The 15,858-nt window shown below is 39.0% G+C and overlaps 1 protein-coding gene across 3 annotated transcripts in view; it reads right to left on the bottom strand.

Moving 5' to 3' along the window:
* The window catches only part of LOC145998801 (ubiquitin carboxyl-terminal hydrolase 48-like), a 319,266-nt gene that overhangs the window by 125,832 nt on the left and 177,576 nt on the right, over positions 1 to 15,858 (bottom strand). For all 3 annotated transcript variants that reach the window (XM_083135408.1, XM_083135411.1, XM_083135410.1), the window contains exon 17: positions 5,077 to 5,237. In XM_083135408.1, the coding sequence (XP_082991534.1) occupies positions 5,077 to 5,237 (161 nt within the window). The remainder of the gene's footprint in view (positions 1 to 5,076; positions 5,238 to 15,858) is intronic.

The following is a 15,858-nucleotide window of genomic DNA, read 5'->3' as shown; positions in this document are numbered from 1 at the left end:
ATAGATACAGCCCTGCAGAGGATCATACTGGCGTTCAGACGGCAGAGTACGATCAGGTTAACTGCAAAGGGCAGGTAAGAAAATAGAGCAATGGACAAGGAAATGTGAGGAAATTCCCTTTCTTTTTGATTGATTGATTTGGTTTATTTTGCTTCGTTTTCTGCTGCTTTGGCTAATCGCGAAGATGAGGACGAGTGATGATATAATGACATTGATGAAGAGACACTCACAAACACACCCATGCCGGGATTCGATGGTGTCCACGGGGGTGGGCAAAGATTCCGTTGCGTATGTTAAAGAATAACACCCCAGCATTTGCATGCAGTCGCCGAGGATAAATGCAGAAAAGGCGGGACATTAGACTGCAGAGTTGGAAATGAGATCTCTCTAAGGCTTTTTTTGGCTTTTTTTCATAAAAGTGTCTCAAATCAAAGAAAATACAGGAGTTGGCAGTATTTTTCCTGTTCCATGGTTTTCGTTTATCTCTCTACTGTAAAATAGACACTAATTTCTAAATATAAAATACAATTTACAATATGAAATTTGTAGCTAGACATAGTGTTTTCAAGAAAGCTGGCTTTTTTTGAATGGGCGGTTCTTTCCAAGTATCTTCATATTTCGGTAGGCTTATTAAATATATCTATGTAGTATAAGCATATTCACATAACTGAGTAATTTGTATGTGTTTTAATTGAACCTGATAGTATGATATGATTTTCAATGTTTGAATTTGTTATACGAACACGTACATGAAGCTAAAAAGAAAATACTGCTCTACCTTTTGAAAATCTAGTATCAAATCTCTTTACATTAAATTTTGTGTTCAGTAATATATATTTGTATTCTGGCTTTCCAGTGCATCATGTATAATTTGGTTAAATGGCCGCTAAACCTGGTCACGGAGCAACTAGTGATGTATTTAGGCTGCTTGTTGCAGTAGTTCTCGATCTTTGTGAGACCACAGCTCAGTAAATTTATTTCTTACAAGTCGATGCCCTGGCTAATCCCAACAATTTCACTAATAAATACATTTCTGAACTTTAAAGTTTATATGGAAATTAATGTGCAACCTTAATTAACATTAATATATCTAGTATGGCATAATCAGAGTTCAAATGTGTATATACTTGCTGTTAAATATAAAATTAGTTTAAAATTTGTCGTCAACCCCTGGGTGCAACTGAACTTTTGCGGCCCGGCGGTTGAAAAACACTGGCACTAAAACTGAAGTAGAAGCAAATAAGACTGGCCGCAAATGGGGAAAAAAATCTATAAAATAAATCTGGAGTGGACCTACAGTTTGAAATGAGATCCGGAGCACTCTGCCTCCACTGAGGATTGAACCTCAGACCCCTTCTTATTACAAGGCAACAGCATTACTTTATTCCACTCCAGAGGCCCATTCATGATTATAAAAGGAACATCCTATCAAAAAGCAGGTCTCTTCCATCTATAGTACTTGCAATTGTTCTCTGTGATTTACAGGCTAAATTAAATCTTAATCTCTGATGAAGTAGCTAACAATCTTAAGTATAGAGAATATTCAGACTGAAGCAACACATGGCATTGCGGGGGGAGGGGGTCACATTGAAGTGACAAGTGACATGGGCACCTTCAGTCTGTAAGCAAGTATCCACCACGCATGCACAAACAAGACCGAGGCGACATGATGCGTGCCATTGAAGGAGCTTTCAGACTGAAGTCACAGATAACAAGCGACACATACTTCTTCAGTATAAAGCAAAACATTCACCGTGCATGTAAGAAAAACTGACCGATGCAACAGTGCACGATGCATGCCATTGAGAAAACAGTATAGTCCGAGCAACATGCAAGTGACATGTTTAGCTCATTGTCGCACTTCAGTTCAAAAGGTTGAATGGATTACTGGATTACTGACACATGTCACTTATTGTTTCAGTCTGAAAGTTCCCTGAGAAAATTGTTCAGACCAAGTGACAAGCGACACTTGCAGCTTATGTTGCTTCCGTTCGAAAGATTGCATTTACCTCTAAGGGTTGGTTTCCAAGAGCTACGTATCGCTTCCGTCTCAAAGTTCCGTTAAACAGGATATATACACACATTCACGTAATACGTATTCTTCTGCATATGTGTTGTGAACAGTAAAGATTTTTAATTGTCCCGAAACATCGAATATTTTGATACTAACATTTGTTTCCTATTTTATGACATCAACATTTAAATTGAGACACAAACATGTAAAAGCCTGTTTTAAGTCAATTTCATGGTCAGATGTACTCATTAGGACTTCACGGTTAGTTTTAACCCTAATTTACCCGCGCTGTACAAGAAACTTACATACCAGGGGGTGGGTCACAAGCCACACTTTGTTTTATCACTAAATTTCAAGAAACCATTTTATAATTGAATAACTGTTCCTTCGCTGATTATATATGTGCAGTTATTTATTAATTATAATAAATACAAAAATTACTACCATTAATAAAAAATAATAACCAATTATTTCATGAGTCTCTCACATACATTTTATCATTCACTAGAACTCAGAAAATCCATAATTTTTATTAAGGTTTTTTAGTTTGCAGAAGTGTAGTTGTTTATTAAATATGAAAATTACAATAATTACCATTATAACCAACCAATTGTACACTGTCACTGGCATCAGTGTCTCGAATGAGAGACATTTATAGAGGGCACCTGATATGCCCACAAAATGAATTTTGCCTACTAATTACATTAAGTACATTTATGTTTTTATAAACAAAAGTAATAATGAAATATTGGGAACATCCTAGGAAACGAATGTAATGTATTTTCAAACAGTTGTAAAATATATATAGAGGTTTCTTTTGCTTGCAGGTTGAAAGGTCCTCCCCGGTAAGCTAGGATTAAAATTGTATCTGAACCACTAGGCCTATGCAATATGTGTCCACTGGGATTGGCCAATATACGCCTCCTTACTGCCACATCATGTAAATTTATTTTAGCTAGTTGTAAAATATGTCACTACAAACCTGTAAACTCTTAACAGTAACTTCAAGTGAAATAAGTTAGCTGTAATTGGTAAAAAGCCAAAATTTCCTGTTCTTTTTTCTTTCAAAAAAGCCGGCTTTTTATAAAAAAAAATCCCTTCAAAAATGCCGGCTTTTTTGCAACTCTAATCAAAAGTGAGACAAAACCGACGCTAAATAAAAATAAAATATCTTCGTGCGATTAGGGTGTTCTATCAAGTAAAAATATCAGCCATGTGTCGGAACCATGCTGTGAAGTATATCTGAAAAAGTTAAAATGTCTTAACTCTTGCTCAGCTGAAGTTTCGAGGATATAGTCAATTCTAAGATTCCTCCATGGCACGCCAAAAATTAAGTCAAAATTAGTTGCAAACTTGAAGCGAAACATCCTAACGAAAAAAAGGAGAAAATCTAACCAGTGCTCATAAACTTTCGTTATTAGTTTTCCCAAAACTCTAGTGTTAAAAGCAGAAGACACCACAACCAATGGAACCATGCGGAACAGAGGAAACAATAAATTCCTTTCCCACGACTGATGAGTACGTGCCAAGATTGCAAGTGGCACTTTACCAAAGAAGGGAAAATGTCGCGGGGCACTTTTCACACTTGTTGAACACGATGGATCTCTATCAAGCGAGGAAAGAGGATAATAACTATCATGATCAACCCATTCTTCGTAATTTATTATCTCCGTTTATCGATCCCTTCCAAGAGCAAACTCCCCGAAAAGGAAGGGGAGAGAAACATTAACCAATTTTCTTCAGAAGATCGATTAAGCAACAGCACGGATGATTCGTCTCAAGTGTTCTTTTCCGGAAGTTCACGACTCTGCTAATGGAGTCACAAAACTCAAAAGACACTTATTCCCGAGGACGGTATTTTTATTGCAGAAGAGTCCATGAAACGCTGCAGCAAAAGTTGTAGGATACGGTGTAGCTTAAAGGTTTCTCGGTGTCTCTCTCTCAACATGTGTACACTATACTTTACGGACCAACAAAACATAGATACTCTCTCATTGAACCATTCGAAAGAATACCTTCCCGAAGTTTCTATTTTAATTTAAAACGTTTACATTTAGAGAGTAAATGCAACTAACAATAATTTATTCCAACGGAACGTGCGTTACCGAATTAACCTGCAAAATTCAAATACAATCCTTCCTTTTTATAAGAAAAAAAAGGAAAATGTTACAACTTTGTAATTTTACAAAGTAACAGTATTATGCTATTTTACATGAGCTGCGGCGATCCAGTCGGTTAAGATTTTTGACTGTTGCGCGAAAGGCTGGATTACATTTCAGACATTGTTTCTGCATAAAGCGGCTGTGCTGTTCACCCAGTCTGCATAATCTCTGTCGTAAGTCTCTGAAATAAAAGCGGCAGGAGTGTGGTGCTGATCACATCACATACACTATGACGGCGATCGAGAATGCTTGAGGCTTTACCTTTATACCATCCTACGTACCTTGACTTTTAATTGATTGGTTTTATTAGGTTAATTTACATCGCTCTTCCGCCACTTTTGGCTAATAGCAATGAAATTAATGATATGATGAAACTGATGAAGGGGCACTCAAAAAGAACACCCATGCCCAGGCACGGTGATAACCATTCCGTACAGAGGTCGGCTCCAAGCGGATATCTATCTATTTATATCCTACATTTCATCACAGTAATTGCGAAGTCAATTCATGAGTGTCAATTGCGATCCTCTGCCGTGTGGTTGCATATTTTCGGGGACAAAATTAGTTTTTCTTTCTCTCCCGTAGTGTCAAAACAAAATATCAAACGGAAAAGCTTCTACCAGGGGAAGTTATTTGATTCGATAAAATGAGCCGCTGGATAGCTGTATATGCTATTTATGCTATGTTTTGAGACTAGAGACTGAGATCGAGCCGAGAAAGGGACTGGTATTTACAACCTGAGACGATACCACACCCCCAACCTTAAGAACGCCACCATTCGCACACATCCATTTAATATACTGACAATGCTCTGCAATCACTGAAATAACCATTGTAAGATTTAATACATCGACAGAAAATACAAGAATAGGCGACACGAAGAGAACGAAATGTTCTTACCTCAAACTCGGGGTCCTCTTTCTTTTCCCTCTGTGTGGGGTTATCCAGGGGGCCCTTGTCCTTGTCTGTTACTCGTCGGACGAATATCTTCGCGTTACTGTACTTGAGAAGCTCTTGGTATTCTGTTTGCTCTCTCGCCACCATGCACTCCTGGCAAACTTCTGCAAGATAAGAAACGCATCTCGTCAAAGAAGTACAACATGAAATGTATAGAAATTACAATTGAAAAATGAATATGGGTTTATGTAGCATATGATCCATGTAAGTAAAACACAGACACAATTCAAGCCAACGACATCTGAAGGTAAGATGCTATGGCAACCACTTTCTACTATAGAACATTTGAACTCGCGAAATTTATTGTGGCGGTTCATACCCTGAAACTACATAAGGTCATGAGATGTATCATACAGGTGCCCATTATAAATAAGTTTCTTTATAGTCACGAACTAAAAAACATACCAAGAGTTGAGCATTTCGTGAGTACTTTTCTATCCTAAAAACAAATTGGGGTAACTACCTTTTCCTATTTATCTACAGATGACATCGTGTAATCAAGCCCTCAATGAGCAAAACTTACAGACAAAAACAGGCAGGCCTTATGAAATCTTCAAAAGCAGACAGGGCTCAGACCTTACTTAGGCCAACCAGTAAGATGATATTTGAACCAACAGACCAATTGGTCTACTTAATTGGGTCTTATTACTTGTGACGTAGAAATCGGGAAGATTAATACACTCGACGATACCCCACATAAATTCAGACCCCTTGACAACAAGATGCTACTTCAGATACTACTTGGATAACTGTCTGAGAGAGGAGACGAAGTTATCCAAATCCAATTTCAATAAAATAAAGCAGCCTTCAAAGAAATATATTCTTCCATTTATCCACACACACACACAGCATTTAAGCTGATAATTATAATGTTGATTTATCATTCACGAAAACTGAGACACCAGCTAAGTACAAGCCACAAAAAAATTCGAAAGAGCTTGAGGCTTTCTTTTCGTTTCACGAACACAAATATTTTTCCACATCCTCACCAGTAGGCTGTAATAATTCAACATGAAGTGCCATCCTTGCCACAGATCTGGGATTGACAGTGGTTAATTAAGAAACAGGTTCTCTCAAGTGAAACTAATCCTAAACGAAGAACAAGTTCACGAACTATTTGTTATTCAGGCATCGGACTTCCTGTAGTCTTAAAAGAGTGTTGCCCTATGGAACGTGGTCGGCAGTTGCATACCCAGCATTTAGGACTTGGGCGCACACGCGTTAACAAGCAACTGTGTGTATTAGATTCACTTTCGAAGAAGCCTGCAGAAAATCATTCCATCTCGATAATATTGTCAAGTGAAAAATGTACACAATTTATTTTAAAAATTTGAAACTACAAACTAAAGGCGATAGTACCTTCTGGGCCAAGATACATCAAGTAGTATTCGAAACTGTGAATCGTCAAACAGTAGCGACAATGGGACTTCCAACAGGAATCCAACTCGGTACCATTGCCGTTTAAAACGAGAGCACAAAGCAATTACTTCCTCGTAGCTTTTAAGCCTTTCCCTTCATTAAGCACCTAAAAAAATATGTTTGAAAAGGAAGAAATAATGTCGTCAGCCCCTAGGAATTTCTTAAACCATCATAGAAACAGAAAAAAATAGAAGTCTGTAGTGTATTTTATTATTATTGGCAATAAGTATACTTGGTTACTTCCATTACTTTCTCGCGTTGAGTAAACTTATTCTAATATTATACCTAAGTAGGAACAGACGCTGGAATACTTACGAGAACAGCACTGTGATAAAACGAATGAATATACACGGTGTTCATAAAGTCCTGGTACCATTACAAATGAACATAACTCGGAAACTACATGCAATAGAACAATGCTGTTGATTGCAAAATGAGCTCAACTCTCCACATTTATATGCCATACCCATCAATGTGCGCCCCTCAAGTTGCTCTCTGAACATCAAGGCGGTAATCCACTTCTGCCCATACACGCCCCAGCATATCACAGTAACAGTTAGGATACTCTCCGTTATTCTTCTTCGAAGAGTAGCAACATCTGGAACAGGAGTGCGGTAAACACAATCTTTGACATAACCCGAAAGAAGAAATCCAAGGGTGGGATATCAGGAGACCGCGGTGGCCAGGGAATAGGTCCGACACGGCCTATCTACCTGCCAGGAAAATGCCTATCCAGAAGACCTCATACTACGTCCCAAATCTCTTGTAGTGTTATCATTTTGGTCAATCACACCTGCAACAATCAGTCATTTTGCAATCAACTGCACTGTTCTATTGCATGTAGTTTCCGAGCTGTTTTTTTGTAATGGTACCGGGACCTTATGAACACCCTGTATATCAGCTTCACATTTTGAAGAATGGAGCAAAGGGCAAAGACAAAACTTAAATTCATTCTTATGTTTAAAAATTCAAAATATTTGGAATTACAGTCTTCTACAAGATGTTTTGTGCACCATCCCCATCCTCTAAAACAAAAATTGGCTCTCAATAGTGGGGATTTGAGTGGTATTCAAGTAAAAGCTAATGCTTTTCAATCTTCTTTAGTCATAGAAATCCACTGCAACTTTATGGAAAGATTTCTTGCTGCCTATAAAATTGCCGCAAAAGAATAAAGTGCTTAATAACAACACCTTGAGTCGTTGCGTGCTAGTGCTACATACACCAAGAGGAGAGTCGGCCACAACAGCCAGTAACAAGACAGCAGTAGCTATGTAAATCCTAAATGACAAGAAAACGCTATTAAAAAGAACTTACAATGGTTTATTTAGTCTCGAAATCAGTCCTGAAAGTTCAAAGAGGAAAAAAGACCACTAATATGATTAAAGATCTGCTCCTCAAACAGAGATTTCACCTAGCTGTCTCTCTTTTCCGTCGTAATCCATCATTCTAATAGGATTAAGTTGAGAGAGTCGCAACTAAGGGTATACAGTTGACAAAACATTCTTTGGAAACTTTCTGTTAATTGGTATCATCATTATGCAAGTTAGAAAGCAACGTTTAGGAAATCACTCCCGCTTTAAGTCTTTGTGGGGTTTGTCGCCGGCATAGCAACACTCCGAAAGAGAGAGGAATTTTAGGTTGCTTAATTTTAACCGTGGGATTTATTGTCAAATGTTGAGGTAATAAATATAGCGACAACTGTGCATACGGCAATGTTGCATTTCCAAATAATACACACAGGTTGAGTGTAGCGAGAAGTGTTCATTGTCTATTTATTTTACAACGACCTTCTCCATTTCCCCTCATAGTTATAGCATCACCACCTTCGATATTATTATTATTATTATTATTATTACTAGAGATTGGACAGATTAATCGGTATTCTAAGGCTTAGCATATCAGTAATTTTACCGATAACTTTACGAATCAAGTATATTTATAAATAGCCTGTAATTTAGTGCAATATTCTGCCATTTTGTTTATTTTATTCATTTATTATGCTGCACACAACAGACATCTGGACATTCATTTTGTTATTCATTTTATGAATAAAAACTAATAATTGAAGGACTCGGGTGTAAAACATGGTAAGTGACATTTTGGTCATTTTTCAGTTACAAAGTAAAATGTGCCGTCCTTCAATTTTCGAGTGAAATTGCCATGTCATTCAATTTGCATTGGACTCAGTGAAGCCTTCTGAAATTGGTAAACACAACACGATAACAATTTATCTACAGTATAACTTCTAATAACTTTTCTTAATGAACTCAGAAATGACCAAATGTCACTTATCATGTTTTACATCCGAGTCCTTCAATTATAAGCTTTTATTGATTGCAATCCATTGCAATCACTTAGTTGCATACATTAAGAAGATGAATGAAATATTCATGTTCTTCAAGGCAAATTTGCAATATTATATACTTGTAGTATCAGTAGAATATCGGTTATCAGTATCAGTAAATTTTATATCAGTACTAGGCCTCCCCGATGGCGCAGTGGTAGCGTCGTCGTCTTGCAATCAAGGGGTCACGGGTTCGATAGCCGGTAGACACACATAGTGGTTCGGATCCCACTTTAAACTGTAGGTCCAGTCCAGATTAGCCTTACTGTGCATAAAGTGGACTTAAAACACCAACTCAATCAATCATACATCAGTGCTTTAACGATATTAGCCAAAATTTCTTATCAGTCCCCTTTCTGATACCAATAACAAAAATAGTTCAAGAATAAAATGTCATATCTGTGCACATAATTAAGGGCCAAGGTTACAGGTTTTGTGGGAGTTGAACACATTTTCAACTTGTATTACAGCTCATAAAATAAAATTTCGAGCACATCATACATAGAAGAAATATTTTCTCACGTTTGGCACACAGGAGTTAACAAATAGACACAATATCAAGAAATCTGTAGTGCGAAATAAACATATATCATGAACCTATATCTTCAAAGAAGCTTGTGGGTAAAAAGTTACTGAAGATGTAATAATTAATATCAACAGGTAATATTCTAGTCCTTCAGATGTACTTCAATGAGACTCATTGATCACTTAGGTGATTTTCAATGAGATTTTTATTCTTCTCCAAGTGTGAGGGAACCCTGTTGTTCTAACTTTACGCTTCGAGAGAGCACCTCCTCTTCTCTCGTCTTCAGGTAAACAAATTTATTTTTGCCGGTGATGGGGATCAAACCTACGACAGACCTGTAATTTTACTATAAATCCGTTGCGCTAAACAACTATTCCACGGCGCATTATTTGAGCTTATCATAAACATAAATAACATTTCGTCCTCGAGCAAGAATTTTGAAATATTTTTCGAAGATTCCTACGAACACACATTTTTTTTTCACTTTCTTCTTTATTCAAAACAGCAATGGACAAAATAAAATTCTCAATTTGCTTTTAACAAAAAGGAAGTTAGCTAAATTCTTCGAAAAACGCAAATGGACACCTAATATATTTTCCCGCATATTAGGAGCTTTATCATTCAGCGCAAAAAAGCATATCATATAGGCAGTTCTTTCATGATGGCCAGCATTTTTTTTTCGGATAGTTGTACAGCAGCGCCGGCTTCATTAAACTTGACAGACGAAAAAAAATTACCTGCTTTTTTTGTCACTGGGTATCTTGTCATGAAGGAAGCAACATTTTCCAGACAGCATATTCCGATTTCTAACAACCTGGACCACATTCAACTGCTTTGCAATTCTAAACGACTTCCGCGCATCTAAATTACACGGATTCCCAAGTTGTTAGCGAGAGTAAGGAGGCCCTCGGATACCCCGAAACTTGCACAGGAATTTATCACCTTCAAGTAAACTGGGAATCTTCGTTAACGGACCAAACGCCCAGTGGATGCGATTCCTCCACTTGCCAAAATCTTGTTATGCTAGATTAACAACGAACAATCCATCAACACACAACATAACCATTACGTCCCTCTTTTTTATTTTCATTTTTTACCTTCTGTCCTAATCTTACACATCGGCGATTTGCCTAACAAGGGGGCCAATGCTATTGACAAAGGAACTTTCCTCTGCGCTAACAAGGACTTTCGCTAAGGCCCAACGACAGCGTAGCCTTGCTATCCGTCACTTCCACACGACTTTTCTTCTTGAATATCACCTGTGTTTTCCTCTTACATCTTTGCATGCATAATACTTGAGTAACGTAGTATTACCCTCATCAAAATGGCACAATACGAAGTGTACCCATACATACAACACAACTGGAAAATACAAGAAATAAAAATCAAACTAATTAATTGATTTATTTTACTTCGTGTTTCTGCAACTTTTTAAAATTGCGAAGATGAGGATGAAAGATGATGAGATGAAAGGACAATCACGAACAGATATGGACGGAACACGACACGAGCCCCACAGATGATTATACTGGTCGTGCGCCAAAGCCTCGCTAGTCCGTAAAATGCACTCCAGGGTGTACTAGGTGACAAATTTTAAAGATCAACATTTCGTATTTGTCGTACTTTAAATTTCAGTCTAAATCAGAATCTTCGTAGAATTAATAAATACAAAAGAATAATATTTTACTCTGTAATTTAATATTACAATTAATAGCCCTTCGTCTAACCTCTGCAGAGCTGCAGGTAATATACCACATCTACAGACATTTGTAATGTGGTTCTAAGAGGACTCGACCCTAAACCTATATCCTTGCGTACAAATACAACCTTAGTGACAATGAAGTTCGACCAGTCACAAATATAGGAGTGCGTTGTGAAAGAAGGAGAACACATGCATATGCTGAACATATTTTATTCAGCAGGCTACATGGAACAAAGGAAAACATAATTTCCGCTGCAATGCAGCAATGTATGGTGTCCACACAAAATAAAACATTTTCGTCCATCTACACGTGACATTGAAGTTCGACCACTGTTAGAGGGGATCCTGTTTACCATGGTGTGATGCCGCCCGTCGGCGAATAACTGTGGCAATGCGTCGGGGCATGCTGCGGACGAGTCGTTCAAGGTATTCCACATCGATGCGGTGCCATTCCTCCTGCAGGTAGGCGATAAGAGCAGCCACTGTCGTGGGTCCCCTCTGTTTCACACGTCGCTTAAGAACACGCCACACATTCTCAATGGGCGAGAGGTCGGGACTCGATGGTGGCCATGGCAGAGTTCGCACGTGATGGCGAGTCAACCATTCTCTTGTCAGCCGCGCTGTATAAGGCCTGGCATTGTCGTGTTGAAAGATGAGACGCCGCCTGTGGAACAGGTGCCTTCGCACTGTGGGAAGATGCCGCTCCAGTATGCGTGTATAGGCGTGTGCATTCACAATGCCCTCACAGACGTGTAGTGGGCCAACCCCAGATGCCGTCATGCATCCCCATACCATCACTGACGCAGGTTTCTGTACCCGACGTGCATAACATTTTGCTTCATTCTGTTCCTCCTTCCGACAAATGGCTGTTTTCCGTATTTTCCCGTACACAACATTGAAAATGGATTCGTCCGTCCACAAAACCCTGTTCCACTGCCGAAATGTCCATCCCCAGTACATTCGCGCCCACCGTAGTCGATTGCCTTTGTTCAACATTGAAAGGAAGGGTTTACGTTTCGCCTTGTACACTCGGTAACCGCATCGCTGTAGGTAACGGCGAATGGTTCTGGTTGACACTTCAATGTGAAAGCGTTCTCGAGTCCACAGTCGTAATTCGGGCACAGAACAATGATTGTTGGTCTGGATATAGCGCCTAAATATCCGTAGGTCACGCACGTTCAGCAGGCGTTTTCGACCGGGGGCCTTACCTGGCTCTGTAGTACCCGTATTTTGGTGGTGTTTGATGATGCAGTGGACGGTTGACTTGTGTAAGTTCAGTTGGCGCCCTATTTCCCGTTCACTGAGTCCATCCCGTTGCAACTCCACCACTCTTCTCCTCACGGTGTTGTCAATAGGTTTGCCCCTGGCCATGGTGATGATGCACTGCGGGTCCTCGGTGCACAGCACGCGCTTATATACGGCGGACTCCCTTATCGTGTCCATGACGTCATGCTTCCGTCGATTGCGCCACTATCTGGAATTTTTCCGTATGGGTCTGGTGCCTGGTCGAATTTCAATGTCACGCGTATTGTTCCCCGTTTTTGTTCTTTACATGACCTTGGGTGCAACATGCTGGGATCACGATTCTTGCCTGCTCACACGCCTCCTCTTACACACATGCGTCACTTCTGCGGGTCACCCATTCCACCGCCTATGCCTCTGTGCATTTAATCACGTATTCCTTTCTGGTCGAACTTCATTGTCACCAAGGTTGTATTTTATCAAATGAGCAATAGTTTCTCTACGCTACACCAGATATGATGAACTGTATCGTACAGAATAAATAAAATTTGCACATGCAATTCTCTTAACCTATATATCATATGCTAAAATTCCTACTCTAAATTTCAGAAAATATTCTGTTTGCTTTTCGCAAAAGAAAAAATATCTTGATTCCGCCTCACAATATTTCACACGGAAAGTACATTAATTTTGAAATATGACAATTTAGGACGAATCCAAAAACAGCACTTTCATGGCATGGTATTTAATTTTCCGAATACTTCAAGCGTGGTTCTTTCGCATTTGCTGGATCATTCTGTTCATTTAATCGATTTACCACTGTGTTAAGCAGTCACCACTCTAATGCTAAGCGACTATTTGCAAATTTTCAGTGGTGCCTGACATGCAAGAATTAATGTAGCAGCGAAAACAATGTTCAACAGTGAGAGCACACAGGCTTGAGGGGGAAAAATAGAGGCTTCCAATCTGTAAAATGCTCATGGAACGCCACACAAATTACCACAAAGTTCCATTAAGTGTTCTTTTTTTTTTTTCACATCACTCCAGCGTTCTATGGTCTATGCATTTTTACTACGAAAGTATATTTATACAAAACGTTCACTTTTCGAATACTGTAAATATAACTATAAATCTGGATTATATTTTAGGGATTCATTTCTCTACGACATGGCAACAAAACGAAATTTCATAACGTAGATTACCACGACGACCAGCTTTACTTTAATAAGTAATCAAAACAATCGTCACTGCAAATTACTGTTGCAAATTTATGTTACTCTTTACGAGCATTAAACGTTTAATCAATAAATAGTGATATGGAATATACGGAAGTGAAAGTATAGTCTTGTTACACTGTCGTGACTACTCCCGTGTTAAACTAGGTGTCTCAAGTTATCTTGCACATAGTTGGAACGCGTGTGTGCGTGTGAAATGCTGACAAATGTGAATATTTTATTCAAAATAAATATTTGCAGTAAAACCATAAGTTAGCGTTTGATACAGTAGAGGAAAGTCACCAAAACTGATATAGTGCTCCTAAACTGACACACCCCTATTTCACAGTCGATCACAGTTCGGTGATCGATTCCTCGTGGCATTTCGGTAGTTCGCATCCCACTTTAAATTGTCTCATCTCGACTGGTCAATCTCTGCATAATTGATTGATTTGGTGTTTAAAGTCAACTTTATGCACAGTAAGGCTAATCGGGACTGGACCTAAAGTTTAAAGTGGGATCCAGACCACTATGTGCCTCCACCTGGAATCGAAACCAGAACCCCTTGATTACAAGGCGTCAACACTACCACTTCGCCATCGGGATTATTCACTAAACTAGGTTCTTCTAGCTGTCCACAATTTCAATCTCTGTAGCTTCAACAAACCTACAAGACTTACACAAACCGTGTAGAAATATTTTTTTTTCTTTACAAATTAACTGATTAGGACTACAAACCTCAATTGATTTGCAAAATTATGATAAACCATGCAAGAGACTTAACGAAATGTATCATTCACTGTTTGCGAAAATGCCTCCACTTGGAAATCGCCTATTTCTCTATCCAAGACACACAAAGAATATGACAGAATCGACCGATCACGCAAGGGGAGAAGAGAGGGAGTTATCTTCCAAGGGAGTATAGGAAAAACCCACTGCAAATAAAGCATTTCCTTGTAGACTGACCGTAATAAATGAATCTGCGAGACGGTCGGAGATTAATGGAAAGCGAGTGATAAATTCACATGGGAGGGACACCCGCAGAATAAAAACTCCAGTCCCCCCCGTCCTTCGAGGTAGCCACTTAATTGGCTCCATGTCCGCCACTGCACATGGTGTGGGGAAGGTGACATTAAAGAGTGGGTGACGCGCCCCCTTAGGTAATGAGCACTTCTAATCAGTGCAGCCATGTCCGGGAGGAATATCAACTGCAGCCCTGAATCCATGGAAAGTGCCGCAGTCACTGATAGTAAAAACTCCATACTTATTCATTGTTTTTGTGCAAAATGATTGCAATTTATATCCTTTAGTGTTACTCGTACTATGACTTCTCAACACAACTTCGAAAGAGGAGAGTGCTAGTTACGAATTCCATCCGATAGTACAGGTAATATAATTATTTGAAGCTCTTTCTGAAACGTGCTTTAACTTTTTTTTCTTCTTTAAATGCGAATGTCTCGTACGACAGCATAAGTCACGGCACGTTGTCGTGTACAGAGACGACCAATTGAAAAATGGTCAATTTTTTGGAGATACACGTAAGTTAATGTTCAAGACAACATATTCTCAGAATTTTGCTTTCTAGAGTTCCTTAAATTTAAAAAAAATGTAGCCCACGCAGTGGAAATCAAATTATCATTATTGAGGATGTGTGTGTATGTACCGTATGCATGTGGGTGTACACAGATACATACATACGTATTCACACACATACATGCATAGGTGTTCTGTCTCCCCAATAGCGTGGTGGTAACTTCTTCACCTTGGAACCAAGGGATCGCGTGATCAATAGTGATTCAGATCTTGCTCTAACTCTTAAGTCGTCCGAATGGATGATATTCAAATCGACGTCATCAGCCAGTTCACTTTGGGAAGAAACAGCATAAGTCGGGCAAACAGATTCGCACGTGTTAAGGAAAGCGTATGAGAAGCTTTCTTACAGCGAGAAATTTGTGATATTTTGTAGGTACACACATTCCTCACGATAATCATACCTTGAATCACTTCGGTAAAGATCATACGCACAATGCTTACCCGGCTGTTTTCAACTCAGAATCTGATCTGTTTGCCCGAAATATGGCGGCGGAGCGTGATTTCGCGCAATGAATTGTGGGGGAAGTTGTTCGCTGAATATCATCCGTTAGCCTATCTATGCATTAAGTGGAGTTGAAACAAAAGTCAACATACGTTTTTATACACCTTGAGATGAACGAGAGTTAACATCAGTGTATTTTACCATTCTACACTGCATAATGCATTTCCACAGATACTGCGAACT

This window comes from Lepisma saccharinum, chromosome 14 (genome assembly GCF_977018435.1).
Source record: "Lepisma saccharinum chromosome 14, izLepSacc3.1, whole genome shotgun sequence".
Lineage (NCBI taxonomy): Eukaryota > Metazoa > Arthropoda > Insecta > Zygentoma > Lepismatidae > Lepisma > Lepisma saccharinum.
This window is presented reverse-complemented; position numbering and strand designations above follow the sequence as displayed.